The following is a 26,676-nucleotide window of genomic DNA, read 5'->3' on the forward strand; positions in this document are numbered from 1 at the left end:
TTGTATAGCGCATTATCACAACATTACATCGTCTCAAAGCGATTTACAGCATCCCCACCCAAAGCCCCCAGTGAGTAAGCCATAGGCGACAGTGGCAAGGAAAAACTCCCAAGAAGGAAGAAACCTTGGGAAGGACCAGACTCAAAGGGGGAGCCCAACCTCCAGAGGGCGGCAGGGAGAGTCAAACTGGAGAGATGGCTAAGTGCCGAGTCATACTGTCCAAATCATAAAATTTGAGACACGACCGGGGAGCAGGGGGAAGATGACAAGCCGGTGCTGACACTCCCTCCAATCGCCAGGCAACCAGAAGTAAGGCAGAGGGTCATACACAGAAGATGACACAGGCAGTGTCATCCAGCCCAGTCGGATGCCGTTTCATTTTCACCGTATTTTCCTTAATTAATTAGACATATCATACTTTCAAAAAGTGCTATTAAGGTCCCTTCTGGTGTCATCGCCGACATCGCGGACCTGTCAGTCTCCAAGTCGAGTACTATCCCATCCCAACTACCTAGCTGGCCAGCTTGCAAGCTAGCGGACCTTGTAGGTGCCCGCAGGCATCTTACGTTAGCAAGATAAGTTTGATGATAATTAATGCAGCTAGCGAATTACTTGCATAAAAACCTATTACTTGGGGGCGCAATAAGTTATCGGATTGACTAGTAAACGACAAGAAACATAAATAACACAATCAACGAAAATCTGCTGCCAAGTCAATCAGTACATGTATTTCCCGCTTTCTCCATTTTGGACAGCAGTTAGACAAACTCTATCGGCAGTCTATTAGTCATCCTGCTGGTCCCGGATGTAGAGGGTTGAATTTCGGACCGTATTTTAAACCACTGAAATTCTGGCAGCATATTTCAAACAGCGAAAATAACAGGACTGAATATTGTAAAGCGTAAATACGACGACTGAATATTACTGCTTGAATAATAAAGAATTGAATAAAACACATGGAATTCTGAATTTCTTCTTTTCAAATTTATTTTGAGGCGAAATTAAATGAACTGAATTCATGTGGTTGAATTATAAACATGCACTTTAAAATACGTATGTTTTGGAACTGAATTTTGGAAGCCGAATATTTTTGTACTGGAATATTTAAGCAATGAAATTACAATTGAAAGGTTTTCAGTTGAAATGTTCAATGTTTAAATGTATACACATATTAAATTACAGTCCCCAAAAATTCAAAGCATCAATAATGCAATGCTTTTTTATTTGATAAGTGTAATTCAACGTGTTTTTTTCATCAATGACTTTTGTCATTAATTTACTTCCATAGTCAGTCATTACTGTTTTTGAAGACTGAAGTACATCCTGCAGTATTGCAATAAACATGCATAAAATATTGCTTTGCTAGAACAGCTGCCTGACCATAGTTTTTACATATTGCTTTTTTCGTGCATTTTTTGGAGCTTCCTGCATGTTGAATAAAGTAGCATTTCTTTGAATAACATTGGTAGTCTTGTCACCTAACCTCATCCCTTGACAGGCTGTGGTGTTTCTCATCATCACACAGAAAAAAATCAGGGCAACAAAGCTCCCATTCATTTCTTGCGTGCACAAGTTTGAATAGAAAACAAAATTTCTTCTCCTCTTGTGGGGAGTAATATGAGGTGTTTTCGTATCCTAGTTAAATAGGGCATATCAGATTGAAGTCAAATCCCAAAAGCATTCAGATATTTGACAGGCCTTTCCACCATGTCCTGTTGAATTCTGAGGGGCATCTTTTTGGTATATTTGTCTGCCTTCTTTACCATGATTTGACTGTGCCCTGTATTCATCATACCACAGACTGCAGGGCACTGATGTAGCATGAAGGAACAGAGCTGATCTTTATCACTGTCTTTCCTTCAGAGTCTGCCCTCTACTGGAGGTTTCCGAGGCCCTGAGGCTGAAGTGACACTCACATAAAATCCCCACTGGAACTTGAGCTAGTTATTATCTCTTTTAAAATATTCATTATTATTTCCATTCACAAAACTTGCCCTGTTTTCCTAACAGGGCAAGTCCCTATTCCAGTTGTTAAGAGTCAGTCAGCTTCCCACAAGCTATTGTCATAATCATCACCAGCAAGCCAGAATAATAAGTTCTCATTTACAGTGTCGCTGTGAGTGACAATCTTTAATGCAAAAGCATGCAAATCGTTCAGTTTGTGGCAGACAAATCAACGTGATATTGGACAGGGAACTTAATTCTGGTTTTTTAAATTTAACAAAATAGACCGAATTCAGCATTCAAATGTTTTCTATTTTTCTGTTTTCTGTTTCCAGTCTGTGATTATTTTATAGGCAAAGTTCAGTATTCATGCATAATAATGCTAATCATTAAGATATTAAATAGGTCAAAAATATATGCTAAATAAATCTTTAAAAACATTAATATTACATTAGAAGCACAGAGAGGAACAGTATTGTAAACCTCATAATGTTATATGAATGTACTCATACTGTCTTTACACAAATGGACAGCTATGTCCAAGATGTTTTTCTATCCTAATTCTATCTACTACAAAGACTAGCAGTGTTGCATGCTGCTTCCATTGTAAAAGTAAAACAAAGACAGAGGGAATGGTGTTTTCTTTAACCACGGGAGGCTGTTGCCACAGCGGACAAGGGACAAAAGAGGAAGCACACATTAATTTAAACCTTGTTCTTTATTGCCAAACACAGCAAACAACCGTTATATGTGCAGTATTACATTCCTCCCATATAAGTCAAAGTGACCCTAATTAGCGAAAAAGAATTATAGGGTTGCTGTTTTTCTCATCCATTCCCCACAAACTCATTAAAAAAAACAATGGCTCTAAGAGAAACTTAGGTAAACCACTATGTGAGAACATCCCTGGGTGGGACAACAGCCAGAGTCATGATACAGGAACTTGGCAGGGAGTTGAGGTTTATTTACAAAACCTTCTTTGGGGATAGACAGAGCTAAGATAATGCAATGCAGTCTGGAAAACCAAAACAAGGCGCAGAGTTTGCAAATGTGTAAAAATATAAATGAAAAATGTGCAGCCTATGTATCATATGCAGTACTGTGCAAAAGTTTTAGGCAAGTCTTAGTCTGGAAAGTAAGTGTATATTTGTTAGAAAAAAGTGTTATTTAATATTACAATATACAGTATAAAAGTCTTAGGCACTCAAAAGAAATGTTTAACTTTATCTGGGTAGTAAGTGCACATTTTCTTAGAACAAAAAAATATAATATAACATAGTAACATATGAAAATTACCAGTAACACAATAAAAACTAGTAAAAATATCTTCTGTTCTTCAAAAAGTCACTGATATCTACTTGGATAGCTAGATGAACACCACTTCAGTTACCAAACTTCTCCTCAGTGGCACCCGAACAACAACAACAAACAAATTTATTTTTATATAGCGCATTATCACAACATTACATTGTCACAAAGTGCTTTACAGCATCCCCACCCAAAGCCCCCAGTGAGTAAGCCATAGGTGACAGTGGCAAGGAAAAACTCCCAAGAAGGAAGAAACCTAGGGAGGGACCAGACTCAAAGTGGGAGCCCATCCTCCAGGGGCCGGCAGGGATAGTCAAATAGGCGAGATGGTTAAGTGCCAAGTCACACTGTCCAGATCATAAAATTTGAGACACAACCGGGGAGCAGGGAGGTGATGACAAGCCGATGCCGATTCTCCTTCCAATCACCAGGCAATCAGAAGTAAGGCAGTGGGTCATACATGGAAGATGAATCAGGCAGAATGGCGAGCTGGATGCAGGGGCGTCATTGGTAATGGCAACGTCACATGTAGCAGGGTGTGCAGGATATCTTGATAGATTGAGGTCTTCAGGCAGCACCCCCCAGGAGGAGTAGGGGAAATAAAATGTGCAATTACTCAAAGTAAGAGAGACTATAGGCAGTGCTAACAGTTAGGTGAGTGCAATATGAAGTGCAGTGTGCAAGCTACCATTCTATGTATTTATTAAATTTCACCACCAGCTCGCTTAATTAATTAACTTAATTAGTTAAAAAAGTGAACGAGATATTGAATAAATATACGAGGTGGGCTAGTGGTCATGTCAAAAAATACATGGGTGTATTGTATAGTTGCTGGAAATAATAGGGTTATTTTAGCAGAGGTTTTGAAATGGCTAAGCTGACACACTTTGCCAGGCGTAACAGCATAATTTTTCACCAACATGACAGTTATTTAAACGTATTTTTTTTTTTGGCTGCCTAACACTTTTGCACAGTACTGTATAATAATCACAAGTAAGACAATAAAAACAAGCACAGATTTCTTCTGTTCTCTAAAAAGTTATTAATATTTTATTAGAAGAGCACCAGTTCTGTTCCCAAACTTCTCCTCAGAGGCACCCAAATCATTCCACGTATATGTTAAATTTTACCACCAGCTCAACTTAATTAAACGTCATGAGGTATTGAATAACCAAACTATTTTTTTAAAGTTCACCAGAAGTCTGGGTATACTGGATGGTAACAGCAAATCCAGGGGTGACTTTTAAATGGCCACGCTGACACATTCACATAATTAAACATTGTTTCATGTGGCGGCGGTAGTTTTACATATAGAGAATGAGACATGGAATTACAAATTTAACCCTTAGCAACCCCAAAAAGGTATGGAGACCCCTTGTCCTCAAAACATAAACCTTGCTTGTTGAGCATCATCAGTATTAGTGTGAACACTCAGTTTGTTGCCCCCCTCCCCCCATGAGGCTTTATTGCGCTCAGGGGCCTTGGTAACTGGCTGACCTTCGCCTCCTCTTTATCTAACTCAGCAGGTTTTCAGTCGCTTTGGTTTTTCCAATTCACCTCCCCCCATCTACTGGAGCCAAAATCAAGAGCGTGTCTTTGTTTTTAAGCGATTGTCTTTTGCAGTCTTTTTTTAACAGTCAGATTAATGTCTTGCTGCCTGCCCTTATCTGTCTACCCAAAAACAACCCTATGCGGGTTTTTCCAGTGAATGCATGTGGGAGGCTTTTGTACACAAAAAAAAGAAAAATCGAGTTATGCCTAAACCTCTAATCGACCCCCCCACCCACCCACCCACCGCACCCGCAGATAGAAAACAAGGTGTTGATTTTACATTTCACTACATCCATCCATCCATCCATCCGTCCATCCATCCATCCATCTTCCAGTCATTGTCAGGGCTGCATGGGGTCCATAGCCTGTTCCAGGCAGCACAGTGAGTAGGGTACACCCAGGAATGGATGTTGAAACCTTTGCAAATTATAAATTGCAAACTATTATCAAAAGGTTGCCTAAGAAAACCATAGAAAGCAAATTAATAAAACAATACTATTTTGGTGTTTAAATAATAGCAAATTTGATAACTAAACAATTTAACTGTGTGTATCGTATCGTAAATATTAGCCTGTGATGGCCAAGCAGTCTGTCCTGGCTGACCCCTGCACTACCTGAAATAGGCACTAGGTTCCCTGAGAACCTGTACTGGCTAAGCAGTGATGGATGGATGGATGAATGGATGGATGGACATTGTAAGTATGTATCCAGCACCACCAAAATACAATACTAATATTCTTCCAAGGTCTTTCTGCTTATTTCCATGGATATGCATCAAGGAACGTGCACTGTACAATGTTTTTCAGATTTATTATCATTTCTGAGAGAATGGATGCAGAATGCATTTAAAATATTACTCAATTGCTAGGAGGATCAATGACCAACCAGTTTCTGGCATTTTTTAGCTAATCAGAATAACAGTTTGGCACACATGTCAAAGGCTTTTTATTAGCTTTGGAATCTTTGTTATAGCTGCTAGATAACCTGAGGAATTCAGCCCAAGACAATTTTTAATAAAATAAATATGAGGTGGTAATATATGTTTTGTAAATCATATTTTTATATTAGTTAATTTCATGTTTCAATGCCTCTTGTAACAAACCTTCATGATTATTTTTGAATCTTACTATCTGCGGTTTTCAGATTAAATTATGGATAGTGGTAGATTGAATTTGACAGGTTAATTTTCCCCTTCAGACATGTAGAGAAGCTTAGGATTCTTTGGAGTATAACAATTCAAAATATACCAAATATTAATTTCCTTTTTGGGGACAATTCTGAATTCTCCTCAGTGATTGTGTCACGTCTAAATTGGAAGGGGGAGAGCAAGGAGGTGAGACAGAAACAGGCGCAGATGCACTTGGCATTTGCCAGGGGTACATGGTATGAGGAACATTCTGGACAGGATGCCACTCCATCCCAGGGCACATACATACATCACACTAGAAACACCGTCTCACCTGACTACATGTCTTTGGACTATAGAAAGAAACATGGGCTGCCCCACATAATATGGTCAGAAAATGCAAATTTACTGCATGAGGAAGAATTCAAATCCCCAAATCTGCAGGCATGAGGAGGATGTGCCATTTATACCCTCAACCCTGCAAGTGTGAGGCAGCAGAGGAATGTGAATCCCAAACCCTGCTGGACTGAGGTGGCAGCACTTCTCCACCTGTGTGTGTGGGGGGTGGATTGTGTTTATATTACATTCCATCCATCCATTTTCTGAAACTGCTTATCCTGTTCAGGGTCGCATGGGGTCCAGAGCCTATCCCGGAGGCTATGGGTACAAGGCAGGGAACAACCCAGGATGGGCTGTGATCCCATCATAGGGCACACTCACACACCAGTCATGCACCCACGCATGTCTATGGGTAATTTGGCAAGCCCAATTAGCCAATTAGCATGTTTTTGGACTGTGGGGGAAAATCCAGAGTACCCAGAGAAAACCACACAATGACACAAGGAAGAACATGCAAACTTCATACAAATGGCCCCTGGTGGAGAACCCAGGTTCTAGAGGTGGCTAACCACTGCACCCCCATGCCACCCCCTACTAATACTGTACCAGTACAGGTCTGTGCGTGTGGGTGTGGGAGTGTATTATGTTTATATTATGTTGTGGGGACCAAATGTTCCCCACAATGTAATAAGAACCTGTTATTTTTGATGTCGTGAGGTCCATTCTTCAGGTCCCCAGAAATATCTGTGAATGCAATCAATTAATTAAAAATGCCAAAAGTTTCGTATTTTGTTTGGTTACTTATGGTTTAGGTTAGGGCTGGGTAGGGGTTAAGGTCGTCATGTTAGGATTAAAGTTTTCCCCATAGAAATCAATGAGAGTCCCCACAATGATATACACACGTGGACAAAATTGTTGGTACCCTTCAGTCAATGAAAGAAAAACTCACAATGGTCACAGAAATAACTTTAATCTGACAAAAGTAATAATAAATAAAAATTCTATGAAATTTAACTAATAAAAGTCAGACATTGATTTTCAACCATGCTTCAACAGAATTAATAAAAAAAAAAAACTCATGAAACAGGCCTGGACAAAAATGATGGTACCCCTAGAAAAGACTGAAAATAATGTGACCAAAGGGACATGTTAATCCAAGGTGTGTCCACTAATTAGCATCACAGGTGTCTACAATCTTGTAATCAGTCAGTGGACCTATATATAGGGCTCCAGGTAGTCACTGTGTTGTTTGGTGACATGGTGTGTACCACACTCAACATGGACCAGAGGAAGCGAAGGAAAGAGTTGTCTCAGGAGATTAGAAAGAAAATTATAGACAAGCATGTCAAAGGTAAAGGCTATAAGACCATCTCGAAGCAGCTTGATGTTCCTGTGACTACAGTTGCACATATTATTCAGAATTTTAAGATCCATGGGACTGTAGCCAACCTCCCTGGACGTGGCCACAGGAGGAAAATTGATGACAAATCAAAGAGACGGATAATACGAATGGCAACAAAAGAGCCCAGAAAAACTTCTAAAGAGGTCCAAGGTGAACTTCAAGCTCAAGGAACATCAGTGTCAGATCGCACCATCCGTCGTTGTTTGAGCCAAAGTGGACTTCATGGGAGACGACCAAGGAGGACACCATTGTTGAAAACAAGTCATAAAAAAGCCAGACTGGAATTTGCCAAACTACATGTGGACAAGCCAAAGATTCTGGGAGAATGTCCTATGGACAGATGAGACAAAAATTGAACTTTTTGCCAAGGCACATCAGCTCTATGTTCACAGATGGAAAAATGAAGCATATCAAGAAAAGAACACTGTCCCTTCTGTGAAACATGGAGGAGGCTCTGTTATGTTCTGGGGCTGCTTTGCTGCATCTGGCACAGGGTGTCTTGAATCTGTGCAGGGTACAATGAAATCTCAAGACTATCAAGGGATTCTAGAGAGAAATGTGCTGGCCAGTGTCAGAAAGCTTGGTCTCAGTCGCAGGTCATGGGTCTTGCAGCAGGACAATGACCCAAAACACACAGCTAAAAACACCCAAGAATGGCTACGAGGAAAACATTGGACTATTCTAAAGTGGCCTTCTATGAGCCCTGACCTCAATCCTATTGAGCATCTTTGGAAAGAGCTGAAACATGCCGTCTGGAAAAGGCACCCTTCAAACCTGAGACAACTGGAGCAGTTTGCTCATGAGGAGTGGGCCAAAATACCTGCTGAGAAGTGCAGAAGTCTCATTGACAGTTACAGGAATCGTTTGATTGCAGTGATTGCCTCAAAAGGTTGTGCAACAAAATATTAAGTTAGGGGTACCATAATTTTTGTCCAGGCCTGTTTCATGAGTTTTTTTTTTTTATTAATTCTGTTGAAGCATGGTTAAAAATCAATGTCTGACTTTTATTAGTTAAATTTCATAGAATTTTTATTTATTATTACTTTTGTCAGATTAAAGTTATTTCTGTGACCAGTGTGAGTTTTTCTTTCATTGACTGAAGGGTACCAACAATTTTGTCCACGTGTGTAATTACAAACCTGTGTGTGTGTGTATTATATATTTCAATATTCCATGTGCATCTGATCTTCCTTCTCTCCTCCCAGAGCTCAGGGCCACATGTTTGGTCTGCTAATGCTAAAGCATGTAATGTCATGTTGACCTCGAGATAATAGCAGGAAACAAAATAACAGTGCTATCTGCTTGTTTGGCTTTTTGTCTAGGCGAATGCCTTTGCTTTGATGGCTACATGAAGGACCCTGTCCATAAGCACCTTTGTATTCGTAATGAGTGGGGACCCAATCAGGGGTAAGCAGCCCTCTTTGTTATGGCACATCTACACCAACAAGACAAAACATCATACTGCAAAAGTTTGCTGTGTCTGTAACTTTCCTCCAAACATGTAGCAACATATTCTGAGAAGTATAAAGGTACCTTCCGCAAGCTGGTACTTGTGTTATTGCCAGAGATGAATCATCATTGACAAAACAGACAGTGTCTCGGGTAAGAAAGATTCCTGAGCCATAAGGTGACTATCCTAAGAAGTGAGGAGGACAGGAACAGCCGAAGCAAGCTATGTATTCAAATGCACTGCTGCCAGGTGACTTCGTATCTATACTGTACTTAACAAGCACTCTGAGGTTTCAGATGGCTGTATTCTTCATTGTCCAGTACCAGCAATCATAAATGCATATTAATAATGTATGGACGAGGATATATTATTTTGCTTCTTGTCCATTTAAAACATTTACCTATTAATGCCACAGAAATCTTCTTGTTGCCTTAGCAACCAGGAAAGTGCCCAGGTAAACCTTATATTTCTCCTATATCCTTGTGGCGTACAATTCCCTGTGATTTTTCCCATGTGCTATCAGACAAACAAGTCCATCTTCACCACACTGGGATAAACTGGTTTCTAATCCATATGTCACCAATTACTGTATACCCTGAGGCAACTTACTAAAAATAATGGGCATTACTAGTTTCGTAAGGAATCTTGGACCCTCACCACATTCCCCAAGAGATATGGATATAATGATGAAGATAGAATAAGCAGCATCATATACTTACAGTGGAGTTGCAATCCAGGCTTTACTCAAAATACACTGCCCAGCCATAAGAAAGGTCGCCATTTGAATTTTTTGTTGCACATTTGTCATGGCATTGTTTCCACAAGCTTATGCAACATCTCACTATTTATTTTCATCCAGATTTGCATTCATTTCTCACCGAGATCCTGTATTGACACGTGGGTTGAACCACTCCATAAAACCTCCTTCAGCACATCCCAAAGACCTTCAACTCTGTGGTGACCAAATCATGCGTAAAAATGATTCCTTATGCTCCCTGAACCACTTTTTGACAATTTGAACCCAATGAATGTTGGCATCCTTGTTCTGGAGTATGCCCATGCCAAAAATCCATTGATAATGGATGGAGGTGTAACCTGGCCATTCAGTACTCAGCTGATTTTACTGTATCGCTGCATAACGTTGCTGAGCTGTAATAATGATCCAGTCATTGGCTCTTAAGTATTTGCTGATATAAATAAAAATGGCCGGGCAGTGTATTTTTTTTATAATATGCTATATAATACACTGTTCAAATATAAAAATTGAGTCCTATCAAGGTAATGAACAAGACATGTAATCATTAGTAGCTTTTTATTTTAACTATTTTCGCATTTTTCTCATATGTTTCACTGGGTCTTTTCCAATTGCGATACCTGCCGGAATGCTTGGCCTTGAAAATTTGGGTAGGGAACATTCTCAGTTGGAGAGAGAATTTGAAGTCTAGCTCTTTAAAGGGGATGCCAGAAGTTAGCCAGATTAGCACGGTGTTTGCACAGTGGCACCACTTTTCTCTCTGGCTTCGCGTCCTCAATTGGACGAGACCCGCAACCTCAGATACTGGTTGCCTGGAAGTGGTGCCTGCTATTAAGCATTTTTAATATTCCATTGTCATCTCCTCTTTGGTCAACATACTGCTTCAGAAGTGTCCAGGTTTTCTCGTTTCTTCATGCACAAGCAACTATGAAATAGCACATGTGTGTTCCGGTGATAGCGATGATTAATGCATGCAAGAACCTTTATGTGGGACATGGTGTGTTCTATTTAATGTATAATATGTAATACATTTTTCATAGTTAAATTGTTTAGCAGCCTCAGGGTGAGAATAAGTAGCTGGTTTAAGGGCCTCATAAAAATATTTTTCAAGCTTATCTCAAATACATGCTAGTGTATTTTGAGAATTTAAGAGTTTACTGTTAAATTGTAAATGTTTGGTTATATTCTTACCTTTTTAAAGAATTTACCTGTACAGTGGAAATGCACATTGCTAAGACAGGCTAATAAATGTACATATGGGTATTTTTAAAATACAATTTTTGAAAAGAATACCACCACCATCCATAGGCTGATTGTCAGCAGTCATAGTCAATTGCATCAGAGGAAATGTATGATTGATTAATGAATTTAGACTACAGAGACTGACGCAGTCATCATTCTAGGATAGCTATGAACTCTGTGAAAAGTATATGCAGTGTGTGCAGTTTACATGGCACATCTTGGCCAAGATGCCACACTGCCATCTACTGGGCATGTCATGTTAATAACAGTTTTCAACTTGAAAATGTTTAATTGATTTATCCATCCACTGCTACATGTCTCCATGATATGTTATTATGTTGTGAGATGGCACAGTGGCTTTAGCTTGCGCTAAACTAACAGGAAGAATATTTCATATTCTAACTACACGCTGTGTAAAGAAGTGCTTTCTCAAATTCATTTTAAAATGGCATTCATCGATCCATCCTCTATCGCTTATCTGCGTCGGGTCACAGAGGCAGCAGTCAAAGCAGGGAAACTCCCTCTCCCCAGCCACTCTGTCCAGCTTCTCCAGGGGAAACCCGAGGCATTCCCAGGCCTGCCGAGAGACATATTCTCTCAGGCGTGTCCTGGGTCTTCCCTGGGGCCTCCTCCCAGTGGGAATTGCCCGGAACATCTCACCAGGAGGCATCCTAAGCAGAAGCCCGAGCCACCTCATCTGGCTCCTCTCGATGCAGAGGAGCAATGGCTCTACTCTGAGTTTCTCCAAAATGACAGAACTTCTTACCCTATTTCTAAGGGAGAGCCCAGCCACCCTGCGGAAGAAACTCCGCTTGTATTCGCAATCTTCTTCTTTCAGTCACTACCCACAGCTCGTGACCATAGGTGAGGGTAGGGATGTAGATTGACTGGTAAATTGAGAGCTTTGCCTTTTGACTCAGCTCCTTCTTTGCCATAACAAACTGGTGCAGCACCCGATCTGCCTGTCGATGTCCCGCTCCATCGTACTCTCACTTGTAAACAAGACCCTGAGATACTTAAACTCCTCCACTTGGAGAACGACCCCCTCCCCGATCCGCAGAGAGCATTCCACCCTTTTCTGGCTGCGGACCATGGCCTTGGATGTGAAGGTGCTGATTCTTATCCTAGCTGCTTCACACTTGGCTGCAAACTGCTCCAGTCAGAGCAGAAGGTTACGGTCCGATGAAGACAGCAGAACCACATCATCTGCAAAAAACACAGACCTAATCCTGAAGTCACCAGACTGGACACCCTCAATGCCCTGGCTGTGCCTAGAAATTCTGTCCATAAAAGTTATGAACAGGATCGGTGACAAAGGGCAGCCCTGCTGGAGTCCAACCCTCACCGGAAACGAGTCCAACTTGCTGCCGACAATGCAGACCAAGCTCTGACACAGGTCATACAGGGACAGAACAGCCCTTATGAGGAAGCCCGGCACCCCATATTCCCGGAGCACTCCCCACAGGACTCCACGAGGGACACAGTCAAATGCCTTCTCCAAATCTACAAATCACGTGTAGACTGGTTGAGCAAACTCCCACGCACCCTCCAGGACCCTGCTGAGGCGAAAACCACACTGCTCCTCCTGAATCTGAGGTTCGACAATCCGATGAACCCTGCTCTCCAGCTCGAATAGACCTTACCAGGGAGGCTGAGGAGTGTAATCTCCCTATAGTTGGAACACACCCTCCAGTCCCCCTTCTTAAAAACTGGGACCACCACCCCGGTCTGCCAATCCAGAGGCACCGCCCCCGATGTCTACGCGATGCTGCAGATGCATGTCAACCAGGACAGCCCTGCAACATCTATACACCGAGGAGCTTTTTAACCATCTCAGCGACCTCCGCCCCAGAGATAAGCAAGTCCACCCCCAAGTCCCCAGACTCTGCTTCCATATCGGAAGGCGTGTCGGTGGGATTGAGGAGGTCTTCGAAGTATTCCTTCCACCAACCCAAAACGTCCCGAGTTGAGGTCAGCAGCGCACCATCCCCACCATAAACAGTGTTGACACTGCACCGCTTTCCCACCCTGAGCCACCGGATGGTGGACCAGAATCTCCTCAAAGCCGTCCGGAAGTCATTCTCCATGACCTCGTCAAACTCCTCCCACATCAGAGTTTTAGCCTCAGCGACCGCAAAGCCACGTTCTGCCATTACCCATCAGCTGCCTCTGGAGTCCCACAGACCAAAAAGACCCGATATGACTCCTTCTGCAGCTTGACAGCATCCCTCACCACCAGTGTTCACCAATGGATTCGGGGATTTCCGCCATGATAGGCACCGACTACCTTACGGCCACAGCCCCAGTCAGCTGCCTCCACAATGGAGGAGTGGAACATGGCCCATTCGGACTCAATGTCCCCCGCCTCCCCCAGGACCTGGGAGAAGCTCTGCCGGAGGTAGGAGTTGAAGCTCCTCATGACAGGGGATTCCGCTAGATGTTCCCAGTAAACCCTCACTATTCGTTTGGGCCTGCCAGGCCTGGCTGGCTTCCTCCCCAACCAGCGGAGCCAACCCATCACCAGGTGGTGATCAGTTGACAGCTCCGCCCCTTTCCTCACCCGAGTGTCCAACACATGTGGCCACAAGTCTGATGACACGATCACAAAGTCGATCATTGAACTGCGGCCTAGGGTGTCCTGGTGCCAAGCGCAAATATGGACACCCTTATGTTTGATCATGGTGTTCATTATGGACAATCTGTAATGAGCACAATACAGTACGAAAGTCCAATAACAAAACACCACTCGGGTTCAGATCGGGGGGACCGTTCCTCCCAATCACACCACTCCAGGTCTCACTGCCAAGGTCCCCGCCAAGGTCCCCCCAACTTACAGTGCACCGACTTATGCAGGTGGTGAGCCCATTGGAGGGGGGACCCATATTCCCTCTTCGGGGTGTGCCTGGCCAGGCCCCATGGGTGCAGGCCTAGCCACCAGGCGCTCGCCATCGAGCCCCACCCCCAGGTCTGGCTCCGGGGGGGGGACTATTTTTCTTCATAAGAGGTCTAATGAGCCGCATTTTGTCTGGTTCATCACCCAGGACCTGCCTCGGGTGACCCTACCAGGGACATTATAATATGTTCTCCCGCTAATTTTTGTTAGGTAGCCATCATTATGACATTATCAGGTAATTTTCAGGATAGTGGGAAGTTATAATTCATGTTCACGATAAAATACAATAAAACTGCCACTTATGAGAAGTTATCCCGCAATGCTTGTTTTTAAGGTTTCTTCTTTTTGTACATCTAAATGCTTTTTCCAAGCAGTTTACTATCAGTGTTGACTGCCCCAATATGGCAACCGTGCAGGTGCACGTCCACCCGCTAAATGTGGCATCTACATTTTTTATCTATGGTCACAATCATTACTGTATGGAGTGTCTACCTGTGCTGCAGAGAACATCCAAACATTCTGCCTTGTATTAAGTTACAAAAAAGGCTCTCAGATGGTAGCTGGGAGGTTCGTGTAAAAGAGCCCCCTCAAATGACCGGCTTGTTCGTGACCAACACATCACTATGATAAATCAGACAGGTCATTTGCTGGACGGCCATTCTGGACTTTTCCAGAACGTCCAGATGGCCAGTCTGTCCCTGGTCCTGGCGCTTGCTGCATAGTTTTGGATGTCCTGAAGCATTCTTCACCACAATTGAACCTCTCACCCTGAAGTCCTTGATTATCCAGTAAAATGTTCTTTCAGGTGCAATATTCTTAGCAGCAATTTCCTGGCATGTAAGGCCATGATGGCTGCACGTTTCATTAGAGGTAACTATTGCTAACACAAGAAGACAATGATTTAAAACACTTCTGCCTTCTTTTTATAGCAATCAGTCTAGTCTTATAATTCAATCAGAAAGACAGAGTGATTTCAGCTGACTTGTATTCATTCACACTTTCCCCTGTGCTGATGATATGACTATAGTGAAAGGATGTTAGCTGGTCATTTTGTGTAAGTGATACAGTGAAAATATGGTTTTTGTGATAAAATTAACTAATTATGCTAATGAAGCTCTTTCTAATGAATTAATATGCATATGATCACTCCACCAATCACCACCACAAAAACTGAAGCAGCAAACTTTGCGTAAGACAATTGTGTCACTGCCAACACTTTTGGCCATGGCTGTATCTATACTCATATAAAGATGAAATGCTGTGCTGGGGCGGTGGTGCAGTGGTTAGCACTGTTGCCTCACACCTCTGGGACCCGGGTTCGAGTCTCCGCCTGGGTTACATGTGTATGGAGTTTGCATGTTTTCCCCATGTCGTCGTGGGGTTTCCTCCGGGTACTCCGGTTTCCCCCCACAGTCCAAAAACATGCTGAGGCTAATTAGAGTTACTAAATTGCCCATAGGAGTGCATGTGTGAGTGAATGGTGTGTGAGTGTGCCCTGCGATGGGCTAGCCCCCCATCCTGGGTTGTTCCCTGCCTCGTGCCCATTGCTTCCAGGATAGGCTCCAGACCCCCCACGACACAGTAGGATAAGCTGTTTGGAAAATGGATGGATGGATGCTGTCCTGGAATGTGTTACAGCTGAAGGTGGGGGTGGCACATCAGGAGGGGCTGCTGTAGTGCCTGATGGCTACAGGCAGGCAAGATCCCCAACAGAACCTCTTAGCACAATGTGGGGGAATGAGCTGGTAATTAATAGTGCCCCCAGAGAGATCCCCAGGGAGGATAAGGGCAATTAAATAAAAAATGCAAGTGTGTATGTATATGGAGCAATTTGGTTTAAGGGTCTTGCTAAGTGGCCCAGTGATGTCTTCACATCTTGACATGATCCCATGGTTGGCAGAGTGATGACATCATTGAGCCACTGATCAAGGCCCTTAACCCCAATTGCTTCTGGCACTGACTGGCCCTGCTTCCTTAATTTTACGCAGCTTTGGATAAAAGTGTTTGGTAAATAAATTAATGTAACATACACAATAATTTGGCATGATTAGACATAATCTTCCCTCCTATTTGCTAGACCCTGGCCTTACACGATTTTCCAGAGGGGCTTTGATCTGGTCATGGGAGAGCAGCCCTCCGACCGCATTTTCAGGTAAGACCTGGCTTCTCAGGAATCATGCATTTGTCAAAGCAAGTGTGTAATCTTAAGGTAACTCTATGAACTGAAGTTGGAAACAATAATAGTTAAATAGTTTTAATCTTTAATTTGATCCCAGGTTCATTATGAGGCAGATTACGAAAATGGTATCCAATTACAAAGATGCAATGAGTCCTTGGCTGAGAATGATTCTTTCAATCCATCTTCTGTTTATCCAGAACAGGGTCATGGGTCTGCTGACGGCTATTATAATTAGTTATGTTGCATAACAGAATAATAATTAGTGATCTAAACTGATTAGTTGCAAATATTCAAACATGCAGCTTTTTAAAAACCTTCACATTTTCATTTAAATGAAAAAAAAGTGTTCAACCCTCACACTCTTTAAATAATGTTTTACATTATTAAAATTCACTGTGATGGATTGGCACCCCATCTTGGGTTATTATTCGCCTTCTGCACCCATATCTTTTGGGATAGGCTCCGGACCCCCTGCAACCCTGCATTGGACAAACGGGTATGGAAAAAGGATGGATGGATGATTAATATTCAGTTCTGTGATCCTATTCTGCAGGATAAGCAGTCCAGGAAGGGTAAAAAATCGCAATCTTGTAGAAGCAGATCTATGAAATGCTGAAGATTTAGAAATGGATACAGTTTTTATCATCACACATTTTAGAGATCTGAAAAACTGGAGTTTGTGATTTTGGCATGTCTTTCATGAGAATTCTCCTAAACAAGCTTTTTGGAGTATTCATAGGCGATTTTACTGTGTGTGTACTGCCTACTGTTCAGATGAAAATGCTATTTGAAAATATTAAATTCAATTAAATTAAAAATTATTTTGAAATTGTATTGTAATGTTAAATTGAAAATGCATTTGCTATTTTTCTCTAACAAATTTGTTTTTGTGGATGAATGGCTAATGGAGCTAATGGAGGACTCTCTTACATTGCACCCCCTGGGAGAAAAGTCTAGATTTGCCTACTGGAGTATTGATTGTAAAGTGGTGCTGAAACAAGCGACTTGTTTTTCACAAGGTGTGCAAGCTTATTTTAGTGGGCTGGAAAGATGAAGTGTATGGGTAACTGTTTTGATTATATAAATATGTATTTACAGATAAATTAAATCAAATAGTAGATTTTAATATTTTTGTCTTGTTTTATTTTTTATTTTTTTATTCTCACTTCCAGAAAAAGAAATCACATTTTAATTTGAAATTAAGGATTGCAAAGGCAGTTCCTGCATTACATATTTTCTTGTGAGGTCATTGGTTGTAGAAGTTTAAAAAAGCAGATTAGGTCAAAATTGTTTATTGTTTTTAATACACTCTCAAATTCAACATTCGGGACATTCAAATTCACAAGTCAAAACAGAGTCAATGGCATTATACTGCAATGTTGACTGTGAAAGTGTCTGTCTCTGCGTCTGCATGCCTTCAGATTCACGTACACTCTTGGGGAAGGCATGTGGCTCCCCCTGAGCAAGAGTTTCGTCATCCCTCCCGCCGAACTGGCCATCAATCCCTCAGCTAAGTGCAAGACAGACATGACCGTAATGGAGGACGCCGTGGATGTCAGGTAAGACTCCATTTTAAAATGGCAAACGGCATTTTAGCTTTACATGTAAAGACTTGATTAAAAATAGCAAATGGTTATTATGCCATTTTTAAGGAAATGAATGGATTTGTTGGTAACACCTAATTATGGTTATATTTATTGGTAGGGTTTGCCACCACTGAAACCACATATTTGGAAACTACACTATTTATATGTGATTAATTTGTTACTTTGGAGATGCTAAAGCAACATGTTCTACTATCCTGGTGGCTAACTATGATCTTCTGACTCTCCTCACTAGCTGTTTATTTAGGTTTTAAAGCATCTAAGGATGGGTGGAAAAAGTGGCTTTTTGAGTGGAGCTCAAGAAATAAAAGTCCACCCCAGGCCACATTTTTTTTATTAATCAAGCAGAAGCTTTTAAACAAAGTGATGCACATTTGAGAGAATGGGGTCTCGTACAAAAGGCCCAATGGATTAACCATGGTATTTTGTATTCTTTTCACTCTTTGTAAATTACAATTAAAATATAGTCACGTGTTCTTTATGGTCAGTAAGTTGTAGGGGTGTAATGGTGCACAAAATTTATGATTTGGTACAAACATTGGTTTTTGGTCTACACTTTGGTGCTATTTCAATACAGCAGGGAAACCGAATGATGCCATGAAACATTCGTATGCAAATTTATATGAAGATTTTGGGATGTATGAAGGAACAACATAAATACCCTGAAAATACACTAACCCTAACCCTAACCCTGAAAACGTTTACGAATGGTCCAGAGCAGAGTCCAGACAGAAATGACCATCTAAGTTGCATTTACAGTTAGTTGCAGTGCTTGGTGAAATGTACTTGAATAAATACAGAAACATTTTTATTATCTGATATACAATTAACATTCAGTGTTTTTTTAAGAATACATTTATATATACCAATACGTTTATTGCTAAGAAACTAAATTAGATGTTGTCACGATCGCCACGATCGCTGGGTGAGAGAGCGGGCGATCGCTCGGGCAGGCAACGAGCAGGAAGCAGGCTGCCAGGCAAAAGACGGGAAACGGGGATTTATTTGGGAGACGGGGCGAAGGAAACATTTGACACTGACTCACATCAATGACAGACCTGGGAAACAGGTAAGACCAGGACTTAAAATAGGACAGGACTAATCAAAGTAATCGGACACAGCTGGGTATGATCAGGGAAGCACACGTGGGTAATCAGGGGGCGTGGCACACAAGAGGAGCGGACGAGCAAGGCATCACAGATGTATACTCTGATTTTCTTTTTCATGTCTTAATGTACTATTCAAAATATCTTTAACATAACATTGTCACAGTAACATTTTTCAAATCATAAGCCATTCTTTATTGCATGGATTTTAAGAAATCATTATATAAAACCCTTTTGTTTCAAGGATCCGAGGCATGCTGCAGGCAGTAAAAGAAAGCGACAATCCACTTATGGCTGCAAGAAACATATGATTTATTTAACAAACCAATAATACAAAAACAAAGGACCACAAGGAGTTAGAACTACACTTGAGAAAAAACAAATTAAAAGAAAACCAATAAGCTAACATACAAAAGGCAACACAAGGACAACTGGGGTACTCCATGAAAGCAGCTAAAGAAAAGTCAGACTCAAACTAATGCCATCTGTAAACTTAGCCTCATGTCATTCCACTAACGTAGTTCAGCTTTAATTAATCAAGGCTCAAACAAGACAGACTTGCATAGTCTCACTTAGTGGGCACTCCCGAGATATTTATGAAGTCCAAATGAATAGATGAACGATAGATCGATCAAATGAGTCAGAAAGTGTGTAAAACAAGAGCGGTGATGGAGCTGTATGAAGAATACGAAGATGTAATCGCTAAAAAAGACAATACTGTGGCCATAAATACAGCCAGGGAGTTGGCTTGGCAAAGAGTTGCAGACAGACTAAATGCGTAAGTTAGTACAGTGGTACGGTGAAACAGTGGTTTATGCTTTCGTCTTACACCACGAAAGTTCCTGGTTCAATCCCCATAGCCAACGGGGAACCTTCTGGCTTAAATTCATGTGTCATTCTTACTGTATAATGTTATTCTGTATTATTTTATCTCCATAAAATACTTTCAATCGCATCCACACAAATAACCATATCTTGTCTTTGCTTTTTACTAATAAACTTTCAAAATAGACTGTGACTAAACACAGTCTTCCTTTTACCTGATTTTTTATTTTTTTCATTTTCAGTTATTGCATTTCATGTTTGACCTTTGTAATATAGGTCTGCTTTCATTTTTATTTTTTTGGAATTAATTGGAAATCTGAGATGTGATTTTTATAAGCTTTATTATATTTATTACATGACATGAGTAGTGAGAGCGCAGCATTTCGTCCGACAGAACGATATTTTGGGAATATATTCTTACATGTTGGATGTTCTTTGAGACGTCGCTTAACTAAGCGAGACAGTTAACCTCGTCTGGAGCAGACTTCTTCACTTGCATAAGTTACCATGGTAGCTCAGCGGGGATTCATTTAAGACATGTTGATGGAACAGAACTCCCACTTAAATGAGCCAGACTTGTCGAATTAAGTCAGACTTCCCCTTAATCCCACTTCGTGGAACACCCCCCAGAACTAGGAGGTAACATTAGCACCAACCTAGCACAAACCTAGCACAGAGTGACATCTAACTCACTGGGGAACAGAGCAGGAACAAGCACTTTAATACTTAAAAACTAGCGTAAACAAGGAACAGGTGTGGGACATAAACAATTAACTAATCAACACAGGAGACAGGACAACAAACTAAAGAAAAGAACAATTAACAAGCCAGGCAAGAAAACGGGCTACAGGTGAAACTAATAATTAACACACACAGAACTAGGGAACTTAATACCAAAAACTAGGAATATTAACTACAGTAAAATCTCGGATTGCATTCTGGAAACGTGCTCGTAATCCAAAGCACTCATATATCAAAGCAAATTTTCCCATTAGAAATAATAGAAACTCAGATGATTCATTCCACAATCCAAAAATACTCATATAAAAATGAAAATGTACAATTATAAAGTAAAAATACATAAAACAAATTAACCTGCACTTTACCTTTGAAAATAATCATGGATGGTGTGAGGGAGACGACAGAGAAGAGAAGAGAAGAGGAGGGTTATTTGTAGGACGACTTTCACTATAGCTAACGGAATCACTGCTATCTATTGGCTCACTGGAATCTTTTTCTTTTTGTGCGATTTTAACAAGGAACCTATCCAATAACAGCGGCTTTTGCCTCCTTTTCGAGTTCGTGGAAATGTGGACATTGCATTGTCGTTAAACTGATTCATCACTCGCACTGCTACACCCTTATTTGAGTGGTGCTTTTCTACTAAACTTTGACTATACGAGTGAGGCACACTGACTGGGACCATGCATAGGAGATGATTACCCACAATCCCGCAGTGATAGAGTGAGAGAGAGATAGAGAGAGAGAGAGAAGAACCATCGGGTCAGTTATTACGTGACACTCGGCAGACATAGCGTATACATAGGCCTAATACTTGTATTGCAAGACCTCGCTCATTTATTAAGTCAAAATTTATTAAGTAATTTTGCTCGTCTTGCAAAACACTCTCAAACCAAGTTACTCACAATCCGAGGTTTGACTGTACATACCGGGAATTAAATACTAGGAATAGAAGACAAGGAAAATTAGACAGAATCAGAATGGAACAGAGCAGAACACAAGCAGAGAAAACATAGGACAAAAATTAATTAACTGACTTAATAGAAAATAAGCACTGGGACGCGAAAACAAGAAATAAAAATCAACAGATAAAACTGGTCCTTGGCCAGCTTCAAACCCATAATCAAAGGGTTACAGTCTATAGTGCTGCACACTCAACCCACTGAGCTATGCAGCAGCAAACATACTAGGGACATGACAGAGGGAACAAGATGGCCAGCAGCACCTGCTAGCCAAACGGGGACAGAACACGTAGGCCAGGGATGGACGGGTACCAACTTCACACTTTTGTGGACCCTTTTGAAATTCAGAAAGTTCTTGAAATATTTTTTCTCCAACTATTATACAGATATATAGCATTTTATCATATCCTGCTGGAATGATTGCCTCCCATTTTTGTTTTCATTCCTCAGGGAGGAGTTGATGGTCTCCTCATCTTTTGATAGCCTTGAGGTGTTGCTGGACTCCTTCGGTCCAGTACGTGATTGTTCCAAGGACAATGGGGGCTGTAGCAGGAACTTCCGCTGCATCTCAGATCGAAAGCTAGATTCTAGCGGCTGTGTGGTGAGTATGTGGAAAAACTTTCCTTTCCCCAAGCCTAATATAAGAAATTTAGTCCCGCTTAGTACTCATAAATGAAACAAATTTTTTCTGTCATTTGTTAACTTACCTAGTAATATGTGTAACTAGACTTTTTCGGAACCAGGAATCCAAATGCAGAGCTAACGAAGAAGCAGGATGCAAAGCCAAAGTCATAGTCAAAACCAGAAGCAGGGGTCAAATAGCCAAATAATCTATCCAGGGGGTGCAGGGTAAGGCAGACAGACGTTCGGACAAGAGGGCAACAGGACACACACTCGCTCCAAGAGCAAGGACAGAGTTTTGGGAAAAACAGTTGTGCAAAACTAGATAGGAGGAGATACAAGTGCACAGGACAAAGCAGTGGAGATGAATGCTCTTAACTGGCAATGACATCAATACCTGCCACAGACGAAACCAGCTAATCCAGTTAAATAAGACTGATAATTAATTTAGATAAGCTACAATTAGAATTCTGGTGAAGGAGAATGGCTGTAGGGGCATGGCAGCAGTGTCCATTTGGCCGGACCTCCCGTTGCTAAAAATGGGTCCAAAATATATGCAGTGCAGACCTAGCTTTGCTCCTCTGGACCATACTGGAGACCACTGTTCTGTTATACTCTGTAGGCTGTAGCGCATATGCTTCAGGAGAAGGATATGGAACATTGGGGATATCTTATAAATCTTTAGAAGCTGCAACTCATATGTCACTGGGTTGATTTGGTGTAAGACAGGAAGGGGACCAATAAAACATGGGGACAGCATCTTTGAGGGAATGAAGGTAAATAACTAGACAGCCACTGTCCTTCAGTCCTGGCTGGAGTGTGGTGATGATGGTTTGTGATGGCCTTTCTTTGAACGGCATGGAAGGGCTGTATGTGCCCCACTACCCATACTTGACCATTCCTCCAGGACCAGTGATCCAGTGGACTGGATCTCCCATGGGTCAAGCGGTGGTTAATATCCTAGGATACACTAAAAGAGTGTCGGACATAAAGAGGAGTGGAATCTTTGGCACGTTGAAGAGACTGACACCTGTCCTTCTGGTTCATTGTGCAGTAGGAGCAGAGGAATCAAGTAATACCCTGATTAGGACGGCCCTCTAGAATCTTGTGATTCCCAATCACTTCCAATGTCTTCTAGTATGCTAAACACCTAGAAGATGCTACGCAGATGCTAGAAGATAGTCTTTGCAAGTTCAGGGGCCAACAGCAAATGGATGAGGCAACACAGCTTGAAAAATCTGTCAATAACTACAAGGATCACCATGTAATCCTGAGATTTAGGTGGGGCCATCAGGAAGTCAATGGCTATGTGGGACCATGAGCATTGGGGCACCCAGACAGCCTACAATAAACCCCGCAAGAAGGGCTTGTGGGGTCTTGGCTTGGGCACAGTCTTAGTTTGGTCCATCTGGACCATTGCAGGAGTCAGTATATACCTGAGAAAAGTGAGTCGGGAAGTTTGGAATTCACACTTCTCCAGGTTTACAAGAAGTGAATGCTCCTGTAGATGCACAAAGCCAGACACTCATGTCAGATATGATCACTCAGGGACAGAGTGAGAAACATAATCTTACATTCATTTTACACACAAATATGGATGACATTGTAGGCACTGCATAACTTAACTTGCTAATATTAGTGATGTTATGAACCTGCTCCAAAGTGCCTGGGATTAAGGAGAAAGGATAAATTAATTTAGTTTACCTCATTGAATGCACAGTAATCTAAGAACAGACAAAGACCCCCATCTTGCATATTGACAACGAAAAACTTGAAGGCTACAGTTGAAGTGGATGACCGGATAAATCCAAACTGTAAGGCTTCCTCAATATATAATTGCTCAATGTGCAATTCTGGAAAGGTAAGTGGATACACATGACATTTGGGTAAAGAGGAACCCAGCAGCAGGTCATTAATCCAACCTCATAGGCAATGACTGTAATTGTGTAACTCAGATCCGACCAATCTTATCACGGAAATCAGTGTATTCGAGATGCAGCTGCACCTCCAAATAGGTTTCTGGACGCTCTACCCATGTCAATAAAAACAGTAACATATACATATGACCCAAAATAAGATGCCATTTAGCAAAATCTCCATGTCCACCAGAAGACACAGGGGTTATGCTGACATAACCATGGGTAACTAACTACCGCAGGAGTTTGGGAGGACTTGCTAACAAAGCGTCTGATCTGATGGAACATAATGCCAGTTATTTCAAATAAACCCCTATAACCATAACGTTTTTAAGTAATGAAGCACTTTTCTGCCAATGTGAATAATAAAGTAAAGCGCTCTGAGCATGCCCAGAAGCGGAGCAAAATTAAGCTCCGCCCAATGTACCAGTTAATATTTTTTGCCAAGCTCGAGAATAGGCAAAAGGCCTTTTTCATCAGGACAGCCAGGCTTTGTGCTCACACCTTCTCATCACCAAATAAATGAGGGAAGTACTTGACCATTCAGCTCACATGTGCGACAGAGGGAATAATTTGATGGAGCTCCAGTAGCACTCCTTTCCAGCACTGGAACATGTGCTGGAATTACAGACGAGGTCTCGCAGTTGCCAGCAGGTGGAACTAACCATCACTTCAGACAAAATTAAGCTCCGCCCAATGTACCAGTTAATATTTTTTCTTGGCCGGAGAGAAGGGAGAAGACCAGGTCTACGTGGTCTTGATTTGCAAGCATCAGGGCAGAGTTGTGCCCAATGTATAACTTGGACCGTAAGAGAAAACCTTGGCATTTCTTGGGCAACCCATTGTGTCACTGGCATGAACTACAGCTGAGTGCATGCAGCCACAGGTGGAACAGCGGCTGCAATGGAAGGAGTAGGTGAGGTTGGTGATCAGCCAGAGAACATGTCCTCTAAGTACTTCTCCAGGCATGTGATGCTGCCCAGAATGCAAAACCGAAGTCGTAGTCTAAACAAGAAGCAGGGATGAAATAGCCATGCGATCTATCCAAAGGGTGCTGGGTATGTATGGGGGAACTGATGACTAATAATGGGATGGGATTCAACATCTAGCAAGACTAAAATCACTTCCGAATTACATTGTGTCCATTGTTTCTATCCTTGTCATAGACTTGCTTTCATTTTACAGCCGGATCTGCTGACTGCACCAATTAGTGAAATGCTTAATGGAGGGAGCTAGCTAAGCAGTTCATTGCAGAGTTAATCTGATATTAAAAACATTTGGCCAAAAAGCTGTCAACTAATAACGTGCCATTCATTTCTCAAATGCAACATTAACATTATGATTCACATCGTTCCCAGATTAACTGAAGCAAGATTTACAGTATGCCTATTGTTATTACCTGTCGTATTTTTAGTTTTCATACCATGATATATGAAACTGCTTAGGCATTTATAAGGGCAATTATTGTTACGGGCAGAAGTGTGAGCTCCAAACTTCAAATTTCTGTGCAAAAGATTTGTTTTACATTTATAGCACTTTTCACAGTCTGTTAAAATCTATTCCCCCAGTGCCCTCCAGGTCTAAGTCCCATGAAAGATGGTTCGGGCTGTTATGATCACCATATCGGAATCGACTGTTCGGATGGCTTCAACGGTGGCTGTGAACAGTTATGCCTGCAGCAGGTTGCACCTTTAGAAGAGGACCCCTCCTTTTACAACATCCAGATGTTCTGTGGGTGAGTATATGCTCTAGCCACAGGGACCATCGCTGAGTTACATTTGCCAAATCACTTCATGTTTTTGTTTTACTACCTGGCTTTATTATTGGACTGTGACAGTTTTCTTGAAATATTTTTCACTGTGCTTTAATGAAAGTAAGTGAAAACAGGCCTCCTTCTTCAGGTTTCCTCTACCATGTCAATAAGAGTGTTTTGGTTGTGGTGGTATTTTTGGAAATTACTCCTGTGGCGGTCGGTGGGTCCTGGTATAGTCATTCTTGCTTGATCAGTTTATTTATTGAACTTTGCATACTCTCGACTGCAATACAGCCATAGTAATGTAACAATGTATTCAATTTTGCATATGAATTGCTAATTAATTGGTTGGTGACCAATAAAATTATAGGGGTCTTTTTAATGAACCGCGCATACAAGTAATTCTGTGTGTAAACCGTGCATACGCTAGGGGTTGCACAGACTAGTTAACTCTTCCACAAGTCGACTTTACTGCTCTATTATGGTGGTTAAGTTTGACGTTGGCTTGTCATTGATTATGTCATTATGACAATACCAACAAAGGGGATCTTTGAGAATAACAGTTATGTGGAAGTATTGGTAAATGAAAGAGAAGCAGTGGCGCAAAAACTGAGCAGGTGGGATTATTTGTAATTCAGTTACAATTAATGTGTTAATGAACAGCTTTTTGCTTGCATCTCCATATTTCTGCAATGGATAATGTGAATGATAACTGATATACTTTTGTTTAATATTGCCAGTGCCCATAGTGATACTAGCACTTTACGGAATAACATTGTTTTTTATTCTATGGAAAATGAAAGATCAATCTGCTGGCCAGATTTAATAATGAATTATAAACATGTTGTGGGTCATATAAATAAAATGCTGTGTCCCATTTTGATCTTGATAGATCCCCCCAAAATAACTAACAAATAATTAACAAAATAACATTGACCTGACTATCATGACATAACTCTA

The 26,676-nt window shown here is 41.4% G+C and overlaps 1 protein-coding gene across 4 annotated transcripts in view; it reads left to right on the forward strand.

Moving 5' to 3' along the window:
- The window catches only part of astn1 (astrotactin 1), a 152,690-nt gene that overhangs the window by 78,544 nt on the left and 47,470 nt on the right, over positions 1 to 26,676 (forward strand). For all 4 annotated transcript variants that reach the window (XM_048989538.1, XM_048989539.1, XM_048989540.1 and 1 more), the window contains exons 8-12: positions 8,993 to 9,077; positions 16,087 to 16,161; positions 17,610 to 17,747; positions 21,877 to 22,027; positions 25,532 to 25,698. In XM_048989538.1, coding sequence (XP_048845495.1) covers positions 8,993 to 9,077; positions 16,087 to 16,161; positions 17,610 to 17,747; positions 21,877 to 22,027; positions 25,532 to 25,698 — 616 coding nt within the window. The remainder of the gene's footprint in view (positions 1 to 8,992; positions 9,078 to 16,086; positions 16,162 to 17,609; positions 17,748 to 21,876; positions 22,028 to 25,531; positions 25,699 to 26,676) is intronic.

This window comes from Brienomyrus brachyistius, chromosome 21 (assembly GCF_023856365.1).
Source record: "Brienomyrus brachyistius isolate T26 chromosome 21, BBRACH_0.4, whole genome shotgun sequence".
In the NCBI taxonomy this organism is placed as follows: Eukaryota; Metazoa; Chordata; class Actinopteri; order Osteoglossiformes; family Mormyridae; genus Brienomyrus; species Brienomyrus brachyistius.